At 44.9% G+C, this 19684-nt stretch overlaps 1 protein-coding gene across 8 annotated transcripts in view; it reads right to left on the bottom strand.

The window, feature by feature from the left end:
- Window positions 1–19684, bottom strand: part of USP25 (ubiquitin specific peptidase 25) — a 134730-nt gene that overhangs the window by 53263 nt on the left and 61783 nt on the right. For all 8 annotated transcript variants that reach the window (XR_003093902.1, XR_003093901.1, XM_025203334.1 and 5 more), the window contains 4 exons: window positions 15522–15659; window positions 14579–14655; window positions 8538–8611; window positions 6100–6248 (listed from right to left, as the gene is read on the bottom strand). Coding sequence is in view for 6 of the 8 variants with exons in the window: in XM_025203334.1 (XP_025059119.1) it covers window positions 6100–6248; window positions 8538–8611; window positions 14579–14655; window positions 15522–15659 (438 nt within the window). In the remaining 2 variants the exon portion in view is untranslated. The remainder of the gene's footprint in view (window positions 1–6099; window positions 6249–8537; window positions 8612–14578; window positions 14656–15521; window positions 15660–19684) is intronic.

The following is a 19684-nucleotide window of genomic DNA, read 5'->3' as shown; positions in this document are numbered from 1 at the left end:
ATCTTACAGTCTTTTCAATTAGGGGCAGTCTCTTCTGCTCCCCAAGCTTTCCATTGACACCGCACTCACTGAAGTCTCTAATTACCTCTACCTATCCCAGGGGTGGGCAAAGTCCAGCCTGCAGGCCCAATCGGGCCCGCGGCAGACTCAATTCCCCAGCAACTCCTGCCCACATCATCGCGGCCGGTTTCCATGCAGACCCCAGCAGTGATGGGTTCCTGACAGCACGGGGCCAGCATTTCCATGGAGACTGGCCCCAGCAGCACTGGCAGGGTGTGCAGCTGGGCAGGGAGTTGCTCCACGCCAGAGCTGGGATCTTGTGGCAGTGACAGTGTGGTCCAGAGAACGGGCAGAGCCACTATCCAACTGGATCTGCCCCTGCCTGGATCACGGCTCTGCCCTGGCTCCAGACAATGCAGTCACAGCTGCAAAATCCCAGCCCCAGCCCCAAAGCAGCTCCCCACCTAGCTGCGCGCACTGCCAGTGCTGCTGTGGCTGGTCTCCATGGAAACCTTGGCCCTGGGCTGTCACAACCCTGCCATTGCTGGGGTCTTCATAGAAACCAGCCACAGTGGTGCAAGCTGGGGCTGCTGGGAAATGGATTCTGGCCGCTGGCCAGATCTGCCATTTTGCCTACCCCTGATCTAGCCAATCCTCCTTGCCCTATCAGGTACTTTCAACACAGGTGACTACAAAATCTTGACCTTCCTTGGCTCTCGAAGATCTGTCCTCTCCTAATTCTGCTACCTCCCTAATCCATTCTTATGCAAATTCTCTCCCTTCCCAAATCCTCCAGCTTCTATGAAGGTTCAACTACCATCTTCAGGCTCCATGGTGTCATAACCAAAAAGATGTTTTCACTTCTCTTGTTGACATCAGGTGGATGTATAGCCATCAACACAGGTTCACAACTCTTTACCTTTTCCTCCCCAAACTATTCCTGCTATCTCTAGGTGATTACTATGGAAAAAATCACCATACTGCTTAACAGTCAAATATCCAAAGTGTGGGTGTAATCTCCAACTCAGGGCTACCTTTAGGCACCATTACATCTAGGCTATGACACAGCCTTTACTATCTATCCACACAGTCAGAACACTCATTTTATATCTTGATGACCACAATATCCTTTCTCCTGACCATGACGAATGTAGTCTTGCTCTGCTCAGACCCATGTAGAATGTTACTTCTAAGATCATTTTCCTAGCCAGTCACTTTGACAATATCATCTCTCTTTGTATCCCTCTCCTTTCTCTGATCACAAATATTAACAACTTGTCTTTCATGTCCCTTTACTGACTATTTTCAGCCTACCACTTTTCTATCCCTAACAACTCTGATGTTATACTCGGTTCTCTGGGGGCAAGAAAGGTTTTTCCCCTTGTTTGTTCAGCTTCTAACGAAACAGGCTCCTGGTCCACATCTAGACTTCTTAGGCACTGTGTAAGGCAACTGTTGATTCTTCTGTATCATGCTATATGCATGTGAGGTCGACCCAGACCTTCAACTCATATGCCTAGACAGGAGTATGGAGGAGTGGAGACTCCCCCGACTTTCCAATCCCTGTTTAGACCATTGAGACAGAATCCAAAGGCCACACTGAGTCCAGATATTTGGGGCCTTGATGACTGTAGTTATGTGCACATCCAGGAACTGAACCCAGACTTCCATTGTAGCAGACATGGATTCTACCACTGAACCACAGCAGTGGGGTAGGCACTAGGATGGTACAAATAAACACCAATTGATTTAACAGAAAATGAAAAATTAGTAGAAAATTACTCTAGAGCAGAAGTCTCCAGTATTTATCACAGAAGTTCCATTACCCTAGAGCTCTTAAAGCTGCCAAGTCTTATCTTCCTAACGTCACCAACTAGGACAAATGCTGTCCTGAGGCTTTCCTCTCAAGTGGTAGATTTTTTTTTATTAAAACTTTTGGAAAGTCAGCATTCAGCAACATTTCAATATCCTTTACTATTTAGTAATTGTGCTTATGTATTCATTGGGTAACCCCTACATAAATAATATTAATTCCTAAAATTTAATAGCATCCCTGGGAAATGGGACTAATCTACTGTACATCTGATGTCATATCAGACTCTAACAATTGTGCATCACTTTTTCCATGCTGGGTGAGTTACATAATGTCTTTTTTTACTTTAGTGCTGTTGACAATTCTTTGAGATGTGTCGTATGGCTGTTCCATTTCTGCCTTCCTACCTAATGGTAAGCTGAGTTGATAAAACAATTCCAGAGTCTTACCACGACAAAATGTAAAACTGGACAATATAAAATAGACTGTGCAGCATCCAGCAACCCAAAAAATAAACCTACATGCGTTCATGAAAACAACAAAGCAGCCCAAACCTTTCAAAAAGAAATTGCATTTTGCACTGCAGTGAAGTGTTTGTGAGGTCTTTGATTACTTGCTAGAGTCCACTTTAGGAAAGGTGGTACACTTGGGCTTTGTGATTAATTTTAAGTTTTATTTACTCAGGTGACCAGAACAAAACAGATGGAAAATATTATCTGTAAAGGAAAAAAAGAGGAGGCACCCATGTAGAAAATTGGACAGATACTTCTGAATTTGACAAACAACAGCTGATGGCAAAAGAAATTACAGAAAAGAAGTTAAACTTCTGTCAATATTGGAAAGCAGGAAATTATATTTTCAAATGGCAGGATGCCTTTGTTATGTTCGTTAAGTGTAGTAATTAAAAGCTAATATTTATTCTGACATCACTGAAAAGGAAGTAACATTTTGGCTGCTTGCAGACCTTTAAAAAAAAAGGGAAAACAAAAAGTGCTTTACTTGAATAAGCAGCGCATTGCTCCGACCTGGCTCCACACCATCTGTATAGATCAGGTGCTTCAGCGGGGCTTTTTGGCGATTTTATCTAAAGTTGATTCAATCAGCAATTAGATAAAAGCACCAAAAAAGCCCCACTAAAGCGCGTGATCTATAAAGACATTAGGCAAGCTGGATCTAACTAATGCAATACTTCTTCTGGAAATCCTATGGATTCGATGCTGGGGAGCATGGAGTTAAAAGTAAAGCGCCATTTTGGGGGGGATTTTTTTTTAACATCTGCAAGCAGCCTGTTACTGCTATGTATCCAAAAAAGAAGGGAGGAACTACCTAAGAATTTAGTGCCTAACATGACCAGAAAAGAGTTGGTAAGGATTTGACATACTTGCCACAGCTGTGACATTACAATATACAGAGTAACTCAAACAAGAAAACATGGCTACTTTGTAATAGGAGCTGGAATTAACCTTACTAGGTTTACCCTCCCCTCTGAAAGCTTGATTTGACTCTGACTACTTGGCTGCTGCAAGTAGCAAGAAACATGCTATCTTACTGATATATGGATCCAATGACTGAAGGACTGCTTCTTGCCTCAAAGTCCATTAAACAGACTATCATGATGTATACTGCACATTCAAACTAAAACAAGTCCACAAATTAACTGCACACTGTGTAAGAACTTTCTTTTGTTTGTTTTACACCTGCTCTTTAATGCATTTCATTCAATGTCTTCTAGATCCTAGTACTGAGAGACAGATCACAAATCCTTCTATATTTCTGTCTATCATTCATGACTTTACAGACCTCTATCATATTCCACTGAGCCCTTCTTGCCCCTCAGTTATCCTTACACTAAGCTGAAAAGCACTAACCTATGTAGTCCCTTTTCAGAGAGAAGCGTCTCCATTCCCCTGTTCATCCTTGTTGACATTCTCTGAACCTTTCCTAGTTCTCCTGTACCCTTCACGTGTAGGTACCAGAAGCACACACAGTATTCAAGGTGTAGTGTATTAGACTGCTCTAAAGGGACTACATTTTCTGAATTCAAAGATAAAGCATCATTGCCCTAATTAGAAAAAAAAATCAGATTCTTAAAATACACTATAAAACAGTGTGCATTTTTATCATCTATACCTTAAAGACAAAAGTGTTACTTGCCTTATGCCACCTTTTTAGATCAGTTTGGAGCTTAATACTCAGAGGCAAAAAAGGACTGAATCCAGTTCTTGAATACTAGCCTGCCCCATGTGGCATGTGAACACTCTCTCTAACTCAGGGGCAGATAATTATTTTGGGTGGAGGGCCACTAAACTAGTTTTGGTGACCTGTCGAGGGCTGCATGGGTTGCCCCACCCCCTGGTCACCATATGGAGACTGGTAGTCCCACCCCCCAACCCCTGACCTTTGCCACCAGATGTTCCTCCCCCTGCCCCCCAGAAATACTCCTTTTGGAAGGGGAGGGTTGCCATCTTTGAACCAGAAAAAACCCCAAATCATACGCTAACAGTAAAACACCTACTACAACATATTTTAATTTTCTTACAAAAAATTTGTCATGATTTGTGTTTGCGTAGTGCATATAGAGAGGGTTGCATACTAACTCAAAAATAAAGTCTTACTCTTGTATATTGTGTGGGGGAGGGTGCAAGGTGTGGTTGGAGTATGTGTATGGTGAGGTATGGGGAGTGTGTGTGCGCGCATGGGCATGTAGTGAGGTATGTGTGTGGTGAGGTGTTGGGTGGCCGTGAAGGGGTGTGGCTGTATGTGTGGGGGGGCATAGGGTATATTGTGGAGTGTATGTGTATGTGCAGGGGTTGTGAGAGAAGGGTGAGGGTGTGAGGGAGGGTGGGTGGGCATGGGGACCCCCTCATACATTCCTCCACATGGTGTGCAGCCCTTGCTGCACCCATGCAGGCGCTTGCGCCCCATGGCACACAGCTCTGGCCAGTGCTGCACATGGGGATGAGGAGTGCAACCTCCCCAGCCTGCCTCTACTGCGAGGGCTACGTACAGAATGTGTACAACTCCAGGTTAAGCCCTGGGCTGGCACTGGCTGCCTTCTTTGCCCCCTGCCACGTAGGTCCCAGGACTCCGTGGGGAAGCAGGGGCGAGGGTTCCCCTCCACTTTCAGCATAGCCCCGGGACCTGCACAGCAGGGGGCTGGAAGACAGCCAGCTACAGCACAGGGCTGGATAAAGGCAGGCTGGGCAAGCTGCCCTCCTCCCCCCCACACGCAGCGCTGGCTGGAGCCACACACTGCCAGGCACCAGCACCTGCCCCAGCGCCCCCACCTGCTACTGCTGCTGGCAGCAGGGGCTGCATGCCATGTGGTGGAGTGTATGGGGGGTTCCCGCACCCCCTCTCATATCCACACCCCACCCAACCGAGCTCGGGCCCCCCCCCCAGCACAGACCCCACAATCCACCCAGCTGCAAACTCCCTCTACCCCAACTGCTTCCCTACCTGGTGCCTGGAGCAAGTGGGATGCCAGTGAAGCCAAGAAGGTCCCATGGGGTGGCCGTAGTAGTACAAGCAGCAGCCTAGCCTAGAAGCATATGCTGGCTGGGCTGGACCTTTCTACCCACAAGGGTGGAAGCAAGGCACAACAGAGTATGTTGGCGGGGGGTGGGGGTATGCCTGGGTGCCTCACTCCCACCCTCATGGATGGAAGGACTAGACAGGGTACAATTAGTTGATGGATGCCCGTGTGCTGTATCCAGCCCGCAGACCATATTTTGCCTGCCCCTGCTCTAACCTGACATGTTGGAATATGCAAATTATATTAAGTAAACTACAACAGGGCTGGGTTACATAAACGAGCACAGTGCATGGACCTAGCACCAGCAACAGGCAGCAAAATGTGTCACAAACTATGTCATAGCCTATGCTGGCTGTACAGCTCTAGTTGTTTAGTCATGCCAACTACTTTCAAACAGGAATGTGGCAGCAGACCTTCAGTGTCCTTCCAGAAACCAAGAGTCTGCTGAAAACCAGCAGCATATCTCCAGGGCTCAGTTAGGACTGCACTAAGCAAACAGACACAAGTTTTACCAATAACTTTGAGACTCTGTATAGGCCTCTCTGGGTTGCGATGTTGTGGGGTGGTAGTCATTACTGCTCCTCACACATACATACACAGGAGGTACTACTAGAGCATTATTTATAATATGGCACGCGTGATGACAGCAGTACCTTCAAGTGATCTGGGGGACCTGAAATGTCTATTTATACAACCTTGCCCTTGATTTACATCAAAAAGGCCATTAGAAGAGCCAAAACATTTAACTCACCTCCTGACCAGATTTTGCAGAGTTTTCTGAATGTAAAGATTCAATTTCTCCTTCAATCATGGCAGCTTCTAGGCACTCATGCAGATCTTTAAAGCCATTAACCTGGAGTGGGTACTGGCCAAACATTTCTGTGTTTTCAAATTTCTTACCTGAGCAGAAGAGAGATATTAACAGTTCAGGTTTCACAAATAAGTGTTTATCATTTAAACTTCTTACAATTCAAGTGTGTTGCAATTCCCAGTGCTGGTTCCATATTATGCTGTAGTCATGAGCAAATTAATTATATACAGCTTTGGAGAGGAAATATTAGACAGATATTAAAATGACTAGATATTTTCCTCCTAAAGCACTACAGTTAGTACCTGCATACAATTAGGCAATTTAACAATTACATTTACTTCTCAACAGATGTGCATAGTGTTTTACAAATATAAAATGAAGATCCAATTCTGGAAATACAAAATAACCTCTCAGTGGGCACATCTACATATGCAAATACTGCTGGATGGGTTTACTCCAGAGTAATTGCCAGTTCAGCACCCTGGGCAGGCATCTACACATGTGCCCATTTGGGAGCAGATTTGCTGCTCCTGGAAGCAGTCTGCACCAGCCTTCCGCAGTACCCTCTAGATTCCCCCAGGGTACTAGCCCAGGGCCTGACGGGGAGCACAGGGTCAGGAGACGGCTGTCTCCTGACAGGAGCTGGGAGATTGCTCCCTGTCGCCAGGAGCTGCCTGCAGCCAGGGCAGGCTCCGGGGACAGGGGCCGGGCAGGGACAATGTCCCCCAGCCCTGGCAGCAGGAAGCTCCTGGCTCCAGCTCCCTGATTGGGACCAGACGGCTTGGAAAGAGCTGCAGAGGAGGGGCTGGGAACTGCCCCCCCCTCCCTGCACTTCTTTCCAAGCCCCATGCCTCGACCCCCAATTAGGTCATGGGGCTGGGACCTGCCTCTGACTGGGACAGTTCCTAGCCAGCCCTGGGATGCACAAGGAAGTCTGCATGTTGGAGCTGGCTGGGGACTGTCTGAAACAAAACAAACCCCAGCCAACTCCAGGCTGCACATGCAGACTTCCCTGCACAGCACGTGGCTTGCCAGGAACTATCCCAGTTAGGGGCAGACCCCAGACACCTCCAGGCTGGGCAGGGAACTATCCCCATGCAGGGAACTCCCTGCCCCTGCTCCGTAATCATGAAGGAGGGGGCTGGGAGCTCCCTGCTGCCAGGGCAGGGTGACACTGTCCCTACCTGGGCTCTGGTGGCAGAGCCTATCCTGGCAGTAGGCAGCTCCCAAGGGCAGGGAACAAATCTCCCACCCCATGCTGCCCAGCTGACGGAGTAAATTTGCTTCCAGTCAGCCATCTACACTTGCCTTATTGTGCATTAAGTACTAGGCACTTAATCTACTACTAACATTTGCAAGTAGCAAATTAACTGCTGAGTACAGCAAATTCCTGCGAAGTAAGGGTCTGTACATGTAGACACAGATGCTTACTATGCAGTAATTTGTTCTACTGCACAGTAAAGTGTCTCATATAGATGCGCCCTGGATTTCTTAAATAAAACTGCACAGTATCAGTAGAGTCACAAGACAATAAAATGTGATAAAGAATGACTTGAAAAAATAAGTTCTACAGCATTAAGCCATAAGAGGGGATATTTATAATTTCTACCTTAAGACTATTACACATCTGTGCAAAATGAATGTGAAGGACATCAAACTCAGAGAGAGAAATGATGGTGACAAAAGGTTAAAAAAAAGAAACTATTTCATTTTCATTTGTTCTCTGGTCAGAGAAGTCCAGTTTCATGACCAATTTCCTTGACATGTGGGTGATAAATGAAAACAATCTGATCTGAGTGCAGAGCAGGAGTAAGAACGCTGAAGCAAAGCAGTGAGTTTGGAGGATGGATTTGAAAGAAGACAGTGAAGTGGGAAAGTCATCAGAAAGAGGATGTTTCAGATAGTAGGATAGTCTGTAAGTCCTTCAAAAGTGACAGGTGCTGCAATTTTTCAGAAAACACTGGAAAACATCTCAGTCCAATACAGAGTAATTAATTTTTTTAACTGGGCTAAAAAAGAAAACAAAGAAAAAGAAAGGGAACTGCTCACCAAAAAGCAAAAGTAAGACCTGCTCAGTTTAATGAAATAATGACCTCAAACCATGTTGTCAGTCAAGTCTCAGTAACAGAGGGAATTTATACTCACCCCCCGCTAAATTTTGCAGCATTTCAAATCTATTAGAAATTATCAAAAGTGTCTTCCGAGCTCATGATTCTTCACATATTTACCCCCATATTGCCTTGATTCATACACTAAAATGTTCATTTCAAAATTGCTTTTTGATTAAAAAAATATTTCTGTGGAACAAGACATGTACAGACGTGTTAAACAAGTATAAATAAAGAGCTTTTCTAGCTGAATTACAATAAAATTCATACCTTCAAGCACACCCACTGCTAGAAATCGTCCATAGAACAACTCTACCATTGGGTTCTTTGGCTTTTCTCCATCCCTAAAAACATTAAATATGTAATTGTATGATAAAAAACAATGACATCACATACTAGAAAACATAACATTATTAAAAGTGAAATACTGTGCTACAGCCAAACTTTCTACTTCTTAACTGAATGGTAATGCAGATTAGTATATTTACAAAAGTAAGATGTATTCCGGAACTAAACATGGTGCAGTTTATTAAGCATTTTATTCTGGATAGTTCTGTGCATATTTTAAACCAGAACCAATTCACAAGCTGGCTGAAAATGTACATGGAGAAAAGAGTTTCTTCTAACCCTCCTGTAACATTTAAACGGTACAATTTGCAGATGTTCAGCATCCCAGATGCTTTGCAACCCTGGCTGGGGCCCCACACTCTGCTCCAGCTCAGCAGGGCTGCCCCTGCCCCTCTGCTCCCTGGCTGGAGCTCCAGCAGAGACTACAGGTACAGTGGAATCTGCCTGGCTTCCTCCTGCTTCCCACCATGCTCCCCCCACCCCATACCGCTCCCTGCTCAAGCAGGGATTCCCCCCTCCTCTCTGCCTTACACAGACACCTCCCAGCATTAGCTACCATATCACATGCTGGCTATGGTCTGTGCTGTGGGAGACAGGACAAAGGCAGACAAGACAGTGTCCATTTAGGGCTTTTTAGAGCTAATGAACAGGTAGCTGGTAATGTCCCTCCATTTTTTTCTTGGAAAAAGCTATTTAAGAAGAGCTTGATTTAATGAGAGCCTTTTGTTTTATTTTGATGGGCTGAAAAATGCTATCAGCTCCCTGTGTAACTCCCTGCTGTGTAACAAAATGCTCCCAGATGGCTCCCTGTTGGTCAGGAGCAGCTGGGGGGGTGGGGGGGCGGATGACCCCCCCTCCCTAATCAGAGATCACAGCATTCTGCCGGGGCCTGGCCACACCTCGCTCAGCTCAGACCTGTGGAAGGGGAGGGAAGGGAAGGGAAGACTGCTGTAGAAACACACCCCCTCCCCCCCGGGCATCTAGCCTGAGCCACTGCAGGCATATGCCTGTATTTCTGGAATGAAAAGGGAATGTCTATCCACCTCCAAATCAGTTCAAGCTTTGCAAGTTAGACTAACCTGCAAAGACTGAATCAATTCAGGCTCAGGCTTTTTGAATGTCCATCCCTAGCCATTAAGTTCATTAAGTCTCCCAAAATATAAAAAGAGAGCAAAATCCTAAGGATAGATCCTGTTCTAAATGAAATCCTATTCAACTCTGATTCCCTGAAAAAAACATTAACACAAAAGGTGGATGGGTCTTCCTCCACCTCCTCCCAGCTGTTGCAACAGTCTATGGCTAAGAATAGCAATGGACTCTTACTATAGCCATGATGGTCCAGAAAGATATACAGAAAGCAAGGGGGTTTTCTGGCAATATTTTTATTTGGATCAACTGTATAATTGGTAGAAATATTAGGCAGACTTCCAGGCACAGTGTCCTTCTTCAAGTCACCTTAAGGCTAAAATGAAGGTACAGCACAGTACTATCAGTTTTTCACTGTCTTAACCAGAATGGAATAGGACAGCACTCAAAATACTTAGGCTGTGGAAATACAACTACTATTTTAGTAAAGATTTTATTTAGCAGTAAGGAGTGGACACATGGCCAGCTCTCCCAAGCTTACAGTTACTTTGGGGTGCAACAAATTAGAAGACCAGACACACAATACAAAAACAGATTAACGGACCACTTACTCCATTTTCCAATGGGTGCAGTGACTTACACTGGCACAAGACTGTACATCATGTGCCCACTCCACTTTTATCTCAAAGCAAAGTTAAAACACTCAAGTATATATGATTGTGTCCTCACCCATAAATACATAGATGTAAGGAAAACTTAACAATTTCTTGAATTAGAGTGGTCAGAGGTTGGTACTGGAAAGGCCAAAAGAGGAGTGGCAACATGGGGCTACTAGAAAGAGGGTCCCCAAAATTCCAGTGGAACAGACTGAAGTCAGCTACTATATTCAAGCACTCTGCAGTGGAACAGCTGAGGATAAGGCAGAGATAAGGACATCAGAAGGCAAGAACCCAGAGGACTAGGCAGTCTAGAGAGCATGAAGTGCAGGGCCCCAAGGATGGAGGCTTTAAGGCCACTTCTGCAAGAAGGAAGAAAAGAGTGGTGATAGTTGGCAACTCCCTTCTGCAGAGTACAGAGGCACTAATTTGTCATTCAGATTTCAGGTCATAGGATGTGTGCTTTCTTCCTGGAGGCCATATTCAGGATGTTACTGAAAAACCACTAGAACTCATCCATCTCCAGGACCACTACCCTTTCCCACCTGTCCATGTAGACACTAATGATGTTGCGAGAAATGACACCAAGCAGATCAGAAGAGACTGTAAGGCTCTTGGCAGGAAGATTAAGGAGCTTGCAGCACAAGTGGTGTTCTCATCATTCCTTCCCTTGGAAGGCAAAGGCCCAGGAAGGGACAGTCATATCATGTAAGTAAATAAATGGCTGAGACAGTGATGTCAACGTGAAGGCTTTGGATTCTTCAAAAATGGATGGATGTTCTGGAGAGAAGGACTGGTATCAGCAGATGGTATTAATCTCACCAGAACAGGAAAGAATACCTTTGGGGATCATATGGGCAACATAATAAGGAGGGCTTTAAATAAGGTTCCATGGAGGATGGTGAACAAAGCCTCCAGCAACAGGACAAACAATGTAGAGGGGAAAGAACTAGAAGCAACAGCTCCATGCTGTGAAAAGAGCAGAGAACCAAAGGACAGCAAAAAAATGACACAGAAGGGAAGTGGGTAGACTGGAACACAAAATATTAGAGGTGCACCAATACATCGGTCCCATATCGGATCAGCAGTGATATAAGGAAAACGTGACAGTATTGGAAATCAGCTTTTTTATGGCTGATGTGGCCAATAATGGGGCCAATAAATGCCCTGCGCATATGCAGCTGCAGTGCAGCACATGGGCAGCCAGGAGCACAGCCTGGCAGTGTGGAGAGAAGCCAGGTTCAGCTGTTAAGCCTGTTGTGAAGGAAGGGGGCATGGGGCGGGGAGAGATCGAGGTCCCCATGGTGAGGGAGAGAGTGGGGCTCGGGCTAGGGCAGATGCTGCACAGCCAAGGTGGGGCGCAGGATGCAGCCACAAGTGGCTCGTCCGGGAGCACAGGGGGGTGAGGGTTGGCAGCTCCAGCTGCTGCATGCACCCTAGGAGGGCATGGGGGGGTGCCCCTGGATCTGTGTAGGGTGAGGACGGGCTGCCACTGCGGGTTGGGGCCAGGGCGGCACCAGGCTCTTCCTGATGGGGCTGAGCCAGGGCTGCACTCAGGGCAGCCAGCGGTGGCTCTGGGAAGGGTGGTCAGGAGGACTATGGCAAATTTTGGAGTGGCTGCAGTCCTGTCTCCCCCCCCATAGTCCCCTTCCCAGCACTGCCACTGCCGCCTGCCCCAAGCACAGCCTGGCCCAGACCCCTCGCCGGGAAAAGCCCAGTGCTGCCCTCAGCACCAGCCCACAGCTGCAGCCTGCCTTCGTCCCGCACAGATCCGGAGGCACCCCCCCTCAAACCCTCCCAGGGTTCACGCAGTGGTAGGAGCTGCCCCCCCATGCACTCTAGATGAGCCACTCATGGCTCCATCCTGCACTCTGCCCTGGCTGGGCAGCTCCTGCCCCTGCCCCAGCCGCACTCCCTCCCTCAACACAAGGGCCTCGATCTGCGCACCCATTTTCCCTTCCTTCCTCCCTTCCCCCGCAACAGACTTACCAGCCAGATACCACTCTCCATGCTGCCCGACTCCATATTGGAATCGGACAGGTATTGGCTGATATGGCTTGCTAAAAATCAGCCAAAGGTATCGGCCCAAAATTTCTATTGGTGCACCCCTACAAAATATATCCAATGTATGTACACAAATGTGAGAATGATGGAGAATAAACAGTATGGGCTCAAAGCCATAGCCTGTGAAAAGAACTATGACCTAACAGGGCAGCTCCTATAGCTGGACTGTCAACACTGATAGTTACAATCTGTTCCAGAAAGACAGGGATGGGAGAAAAGATGGCGGCGTTGCCTTGAGTGTAAATAATACATATAGTTGTTCCCTGGATCATGAGGAAGACGACAACAGATCAAATTGTGTTTGGGTGAAGATAAAGGGTGAAAGATACAGCACTGCTGAAGTGGGGATTTGTTGTAGGTCACCAAGTCAGAAAAAGGAGATGGATGAGGCACTCTTCAAGGAAATGACAAATTATCCAAAAGTTATAAGACAGTACTTACGGAAGACTTCATTTTTCTGGAAGAACAATGCAAACAAACATAAAATGTCAATCCGGTTCCTATCTTGTATGAAGGACAACTTTCTGTTCCAGAAGGTAGTGAATATACCTAGGGCGCAGATTCTCAACCATAGTGCTGCAGCACTGTGGGGCGCCACAAGATCATTTGAAGGGTGCCACAGTGAGAAGATAAGCAGATAAAGGGTAGGCTCAGGCTCTCCCTGCCTAATTTCTTCCCCACCCCAACTGCCTGCCCTATTTGGCAGGAAGCCATATAATAAATAGGATGCAACTCAATTCACAAAAGTTATGAAGTAGTACCTTGAGTCTAAAAAGGTAGAAAACCACTGATCATCTAAAAGATCATCTATTTTGGATATTGTCCTGACTAATAGGAAAACTGGTGGAAGATATGAAGATGATGGACAACCTGAGGGGAAGAAATCATGGTATGATAGAATTCCAGATCCTGAGACAAGGAAACCATGAGGTCAGAACTAACAGACTAAGATTTCACAAGGCAAAATTCAACTGACTCAAGGAGATAATAGCCATGGTGCCATAGGAAGACAGACTGAAAGGGAAAGGCACCCAAGAGGATGGGAGGCTTCTGAAGGGGGTGGTATTGAAAGCCCAACAAGAAAACACTGTAACATGATGGAAGCAAAAGAAGAATGGTAAGAGATCAATGAGGCTGCACAAGGAACTTTTAGGATACCTCAAATAATAAAGGAAAGTACAGAGACAATGGAAAGATGGGCAGGTCACCAAATAAGTATCCAAGGAAACAGCAAGAACTTGCAGGGATCAAACCAGAAAAGCAGAGGTGCACCTGATAAAGGAAATTAAGGACTACAAGAAGAGGTCTATAAGTATGTTGGTCAGAAAAGAAGAACCAAGGAAGCTATGTGTCCAGCGTTAACTCATCAGGGGGAACTCTTAACAGAAGATGCAAGGAAGGAGGAGCTACTCAACAGCTACTGTGCCTCAGTTTAAACTGCAACCAGAGGCCTAATAACAAGTATTTGGATAAGGAAGAGAGCAAGCAGAGGGATGAAGTGAGAGTCAGAGAGTTTTTGATGGGTCTGAATGAAATCAAGTCAGCAGGGCCTGATGAATTTCATTCCAGGATACTAAAGGACTTGGTAAAGGAGACGCTGGAGCCCTTGTCAATAATATTTACTAGCTCATGGAGGACAGTGAGGTGCCAGAGGACTGGACATGTGCCAACATGTCCTCTAAAAGAGGCAAAAAGGTAGGCCCAGGGAACTACAGACCTGTTCACCTCATCTCAATACCCAGAAAGTTCTGGAGCATATCCTAAGGAAGGCCATTTGAAAGCACATGGGGGAGGTAAGGCCGACTATGAGTAGCCAGCATGGATTTACTACGAATAAATAGTGCCAAACAAATCTGATCTTCTTCGACAAAGTAACTACACTTGGTTGGATGGAAATTCAGTGGATATAGTGTGTCTGCATTTCAGCAAGGCTTTTGACAAATTTTCCCACATGACCTCCTTATAAACAAATCAGAAAAATGTGGGGTAGACAAAACTACTATCAACTGGACAGACAACTGCTCAATAGCCACTAGTAAACGGTAATTATAAATGGATACATGTCAGTTTAAATGATAGGTTTTTTTTTTAAATGATAGTTTATTTTTATTATAACATTTTGATAAATGCCATTCCTACAAAGAAGAAAACTCTCACCTCTCCTCTTCAGCTTTAATTTGGAAGGCATCTTCTAACCAATCTAACAGCTTGTGCGTGAACTCACTAACATCTTGCTGTTAAAAACAACAAAAGATTAATAAACATTTATGTGTATTCCAGAAAACAATCATGTGTTACTCAACTTCAAGAACTCCAAAAGCAAAACATTTTAACACCATATGACAATTGTTTCCTACAGGTGGCTTCCAGATTGCATTGCAATCCTTACCACCGCTCACCTACCGTGGTGCTCCAACGCATTTCATGTACCTCATTGTCTAAACCCTCGGGTATCTGACAAGGGCCGACTGATGCTGCCTACATAGAATACTGAATTCAGTATGCTAAATGAATTAGAACCTAATAACTGAACGACATAACTTCATGTGGATAAAACTGATTGAAAGGAGAAAAATACTTCTCAAGATAGCCAAGATTTAGAGAAAACCAAAAGAAAATACAAGTACCAAAACCCTCCAAATGAATATCTAGGAAAAAACCATATCAGGACTACAACTGCCCAAAATGTTCTTTAGGTATCAAAAATAAGTTTCTTCCAAGAGCTATTAATTCCATTTAACTTCCAAATTTTACTTCTGAATGTGGAACTCTAAAATGTGAGTCTTTTAATAATTTGAATGATAAAAATAATTATTACATGTTTTTGTTCTTTTAATTTAAAAACAAAGATAATGACAGGTTGTTTCTACTTGCAAGTTTTGCTCTGGTATGTGGAGAGAGTGTGTGTGTCTAAAACTGACACTCCGAAGAAATCATACCATATTCCATGGGGACAACAATCAAAAGAAAGAGAATAAAGTGAAACAGTTTCCACCAGCAGCAATTAATATAGTATTTTAAACATGTTATATTAAACATTTGTTAGAGACAGCCATACAAAAAAACCGACCAATTTTATTTATAAATGTTTAAATGTTACCTGTTGAGAGTCATTCGATTTGAAAGCATCTTTAAGAATTTCAACTGCTCTGGATGGATCAACATACTTTCTCTTTGAGCCAACAAGAAGTGCAAATAGATACCTCAGCTCACGCATGAAAGGCAAATTCCGATGTTCCTATATTTGAAAACATTTAAAGTATTTAATGCAAAATAGTTGCACATGTATCATCTTTTAAAAGTAAAAAAGAAACTGGGCACATGCAGTATGTGACTATAGGGTATAACAGACATCACCCAATGAAGCAGATCAGCTGTGACAGGATGCGACCCAGCCCAGCTGATCTGATGTCTTGGACAAAACATATAGCCTCGTTTTCTACCCATTGATCCTGCAACACAACAGGCAACAAGTTCTCCATTTACAAAGACCCACCCTGGGAAACATCTGGGACGAGTTTCTATACGCAAGGAATGCCAAGCAGGCACTCTCGGGGCTAAAGAGGCCCGCTCCTTCATGGGAATTCCTAGGACATGCTGGATCAGGCCCCTCAAGACCCAGGAACACCTGCCCGGAGCAGCTGGAGAGTGTGGGCAGCTCTGGACTGCCCATATTCTCACACTATTAAGCTAACAGACATCTGCTGCAATAAAATAGCAGAAACTATTACTACCCTTTAGTTGGAGATATAAATTAGGACACTTATGGCATGGCAAATAGTATAGACATGTTTGATTTCCCTCTCTACCAACATAAAAATTGTTATAGCAGCACAAGGGCAATAGCTATTTATACCCTATATTTTGTGCATCACCATGATATGCAATATTCACTTAGGTAGTGCTCATGTTGTGCCACAAGCATTTTGTTTGGGTCAAGCTACAATACAGATATTGGTATAAAGTTCTCAAAAGCCTGCAGTCAAACTTGAATTCCTGAAAATTTGTTTTTATAAAGCCAAATTTAGACACAGTTATTTGTCAAGGGCTGGTGGTTGCAAGGGGAAACCTCCTGGAGTTGTACTTACGACAGTAAACAATTCAAAGGACTAAGTTTCCAAGGCTTGTGCCCATCATCACCCCTGGCCTTGAGAAACTAGGAGCAACATGAAACAGCCTGCTCTTATATCTAGAAAGGCTTGGTTAAAATACTTGTGCAGGACTTTACAGTTCTCCAACACTAAAGTAATAAACAAAAAATTGTAAAAGTAGGCCAGCAATATTTCTAACCTATAAAAATCTAAAAGAAAAGTACAGTAAATGGAAAGGTAAGGACAGACACCTCCGATTTAACCATAGCATTACAGGTGCTATACAGTATCAGCCACTCCTTTCTTACTTCAGCAGGGGCTGCTGATAAATGGTCATGAGGTTGAGGGAGACGCAAGATTTGTATTTGCAGTAAGCATAATGGCATCCAAATCCTATACAGATGTCAGGGTGCTAGTCACACATAAATTACCTGCTGACAATAACTGCACACTACAGTTGCAGTTATTGTCAAATAAAGAGCAAACTTGTTTAGGCAGTTCTATGGAATGATGTTTGGTACGTGCGAGAATGTTTTGGGTAAAACTTATGCTATACATGATATTTAAAAAAGGAATAATAATTTCAACTGTACTTTGCACGCTAGCTTTCACAGTCAGATCACCACATATCTGTTACCTGCTCTTCCAGCCTGCCCAGGTGTGGGCAACATTTGCAGAATCAAAAGTAATGGAAGATATTGCCTGCACTAAACCTAAAGCTCTTTTTCCAAAGTTTAAATCTTTGGGGAGGTGTTTATGACATTTTACATTCAAATCAGATTTCTATTTTCATTTTCCTAATTCATTATGTTTCATATGCTATTATACAGTAGTAAATTGTTAAATTATATTTCATCCTAGTTTTGTAAACTAGTTTACTAGTGATCAAGATTTCAGATTTGAAAGCATTTTTCTATTAATATGCATCCATATCAATGTTCAACTTATTTAATTTTTATTTTGGAATATACTGAACTCAGAATATTCTAGATCCCATTCCTACTTCTGATTGATCAGGGTATATGTGACTGGACAGTCCTGCATCCTACATCTGCACCCCGAGGCTAATATAAGCTGCATGACAAACAGCATGTTTTAGATTGTGTCAGTACGTACCATCTATGAACCTATGTAGCTGCCATGCACAAGGTCCTGTATTCTCTTCCATCTCTATAAGTCCATGTAAACAGCCAGCATTTTTAACATTTTCTAATAAAGTTTTAAGTTTGAACCATGGTAGTGTCTAAATAGCCTAGTTGGGAATCGGGTCCCTGTTCTACCAAAAGCAGTCTTCAGGGCCATAATAAAAAGATTTTGACTTCTAAGAACTCTGTTTGTTAGGGCCGTGCAAAGTTTCAGTAGCCAATTAAATTTGGAGGTGATTCGGCCCAATTCAGCAGCCAAGTTCCAAATCCAAATCGGATCAAGAGACCCATTAATCTCTCTGAATTGAATAGGAAGCCTCCAAATTGATTCAGAGTGATTTGGAGAGATTCAGCCATAGACTGTACAGGCAGACACTCGGCAGTGCCAGAGGGAGCAGATGGGGGAGCAGCTGGACAAGCCCCAGCTTGAGCCGGCAGCCCCGGGAGAAGCCACGACTCTTCCAGCTGCTTCCCTGGCTGCCCCCTCTGCACCCCAACTAGAGCGAAGCAGGCCCCTGTATCCCCACTAGAGCGAAGCAGGCTGTGCTGGCAGCCCCAGGAGAAGCCACAGGGGCTGGGGGGAAATAACTGGGGAGCTGGGGAATTGAACCGGGAGCTGAGGGAATGACCGGGGACTGGGGTAACAAGCAGGGGCCTCACCCCAGCTCCCAATTTGATCCCCCAGCTCCCCAATCATTCCCCCCAGCCCCTGCAGCTTCTCCCATGGCTGCCAGCACTGCCTACCTGTATAGCCTATGGTCGAATAAGATTCAGCGTGGAATATCTTCAAATTCAGATCTGGCCGAATTGAATCGGGACAGTGATTCGAATCACTGAATCGAATAACATCCCTCCGAATTGCCAAATCTGAATCCAATGTGAACACTTTCCACTTTGCACAGGCCTACTGTTTGTGCACCCCATTCTGTTTATTACAGCCTACAACACTGTGGTTCATGGCTACCATTCCCACTGATGCTCAGATGGCCTTTACCAAATGATCCAGTGCAGTGTTGTGATGCCACTGCCACGCTCTTGCACGGAGCTTGCAGCTGCACAAGATATGAAGCACGGTCTCACTATTGTAGCCGCACCTTTGACACCTCTTATCCCATCAGATGTATCAGATGACGCCAACAGGCATTTGAGACAAGCTCACTGGATGAAGCACCAGTCTGCAAAGCACATGAAATTCCCATAGAGCATGAAGTGGTTGCTGGTGTGCCACTTTGAGGTGACCTCAAGGACCCTGTCGTGGTCAGATTTCACCTTCAGGTCATATATGTACTTAGGCAGTATAGCATCCTTCAGGAACCTCTCAAGGAACAATAGTGATCTGGTTGTCAGTGGGGGCTGGGATTATCAAGACCCCCAGCACCTGCCGCTCCTCACACCATTTCTTAGAGCACTGATATAGAGCTGATGCACTTCCCAAGGCACCATATGGTGCCTTGCTGGGGAGCTGAGGCTACAAAGTCCCTGCCACCTCATCTAAACTTTCCTGAGCTGGTTGCTGGAGGCCACATAGCCTGGTCCTTGCTGGATGGTGGCCTAGTAATCTTCCTTTTGGTGGTCTCTTTCAGGGCACCAGCAGCAATGTTGTGTACCAGATCAAGGCAGGTCAGTAGGCAGAAGGCATGGGTAACTACTGCAGTATTACAGAGGTGTCCTATATATGAAGGACACTGGTAACCCTCTGCAAACAGGGGATAAGCAGGATCTCATCCTGGCCCATAAAAGCAGATTCATCCACTTCTTTAGGAACTGCATGATTTCACCATCTGCTTTCTTGAGAAGTGTCTTCGAGACTAGTGTCCTCTCAAGAACAATGATATATGAGAAACAGAAGGATTTATAATATAAATCTTCTGCCAGGAGGCCAGCAGGGAGGAGTTGAGTTTGTGGGTGCTCCGCACAATCCCAGGGATAGTTTCTTCCAGCATCTGTCTCACCAGGGGACTAGTGGCATGCCCCCATGGAGGTAGGCCTCACTCTCCTTCAGGTGCCTCATGGGATCATTCTGGGTC

Source organism: Alligator sinensis, unplaced genomic scaffold, assembly GCF_000455745.1.
Source record: "Alligator sinensis unplaced genomic scaffold, ASM45574v1 scaffold486_1, whole genome shotgun sequence".
NCBI lineage: Eukaryota > Metazoa > Chordata > Crocodylia > Alligatoridae > Alligator > Alligator sinensis.
This window is presented reverse-complemented; position numbering and strand designations above follow the sequence as displayed.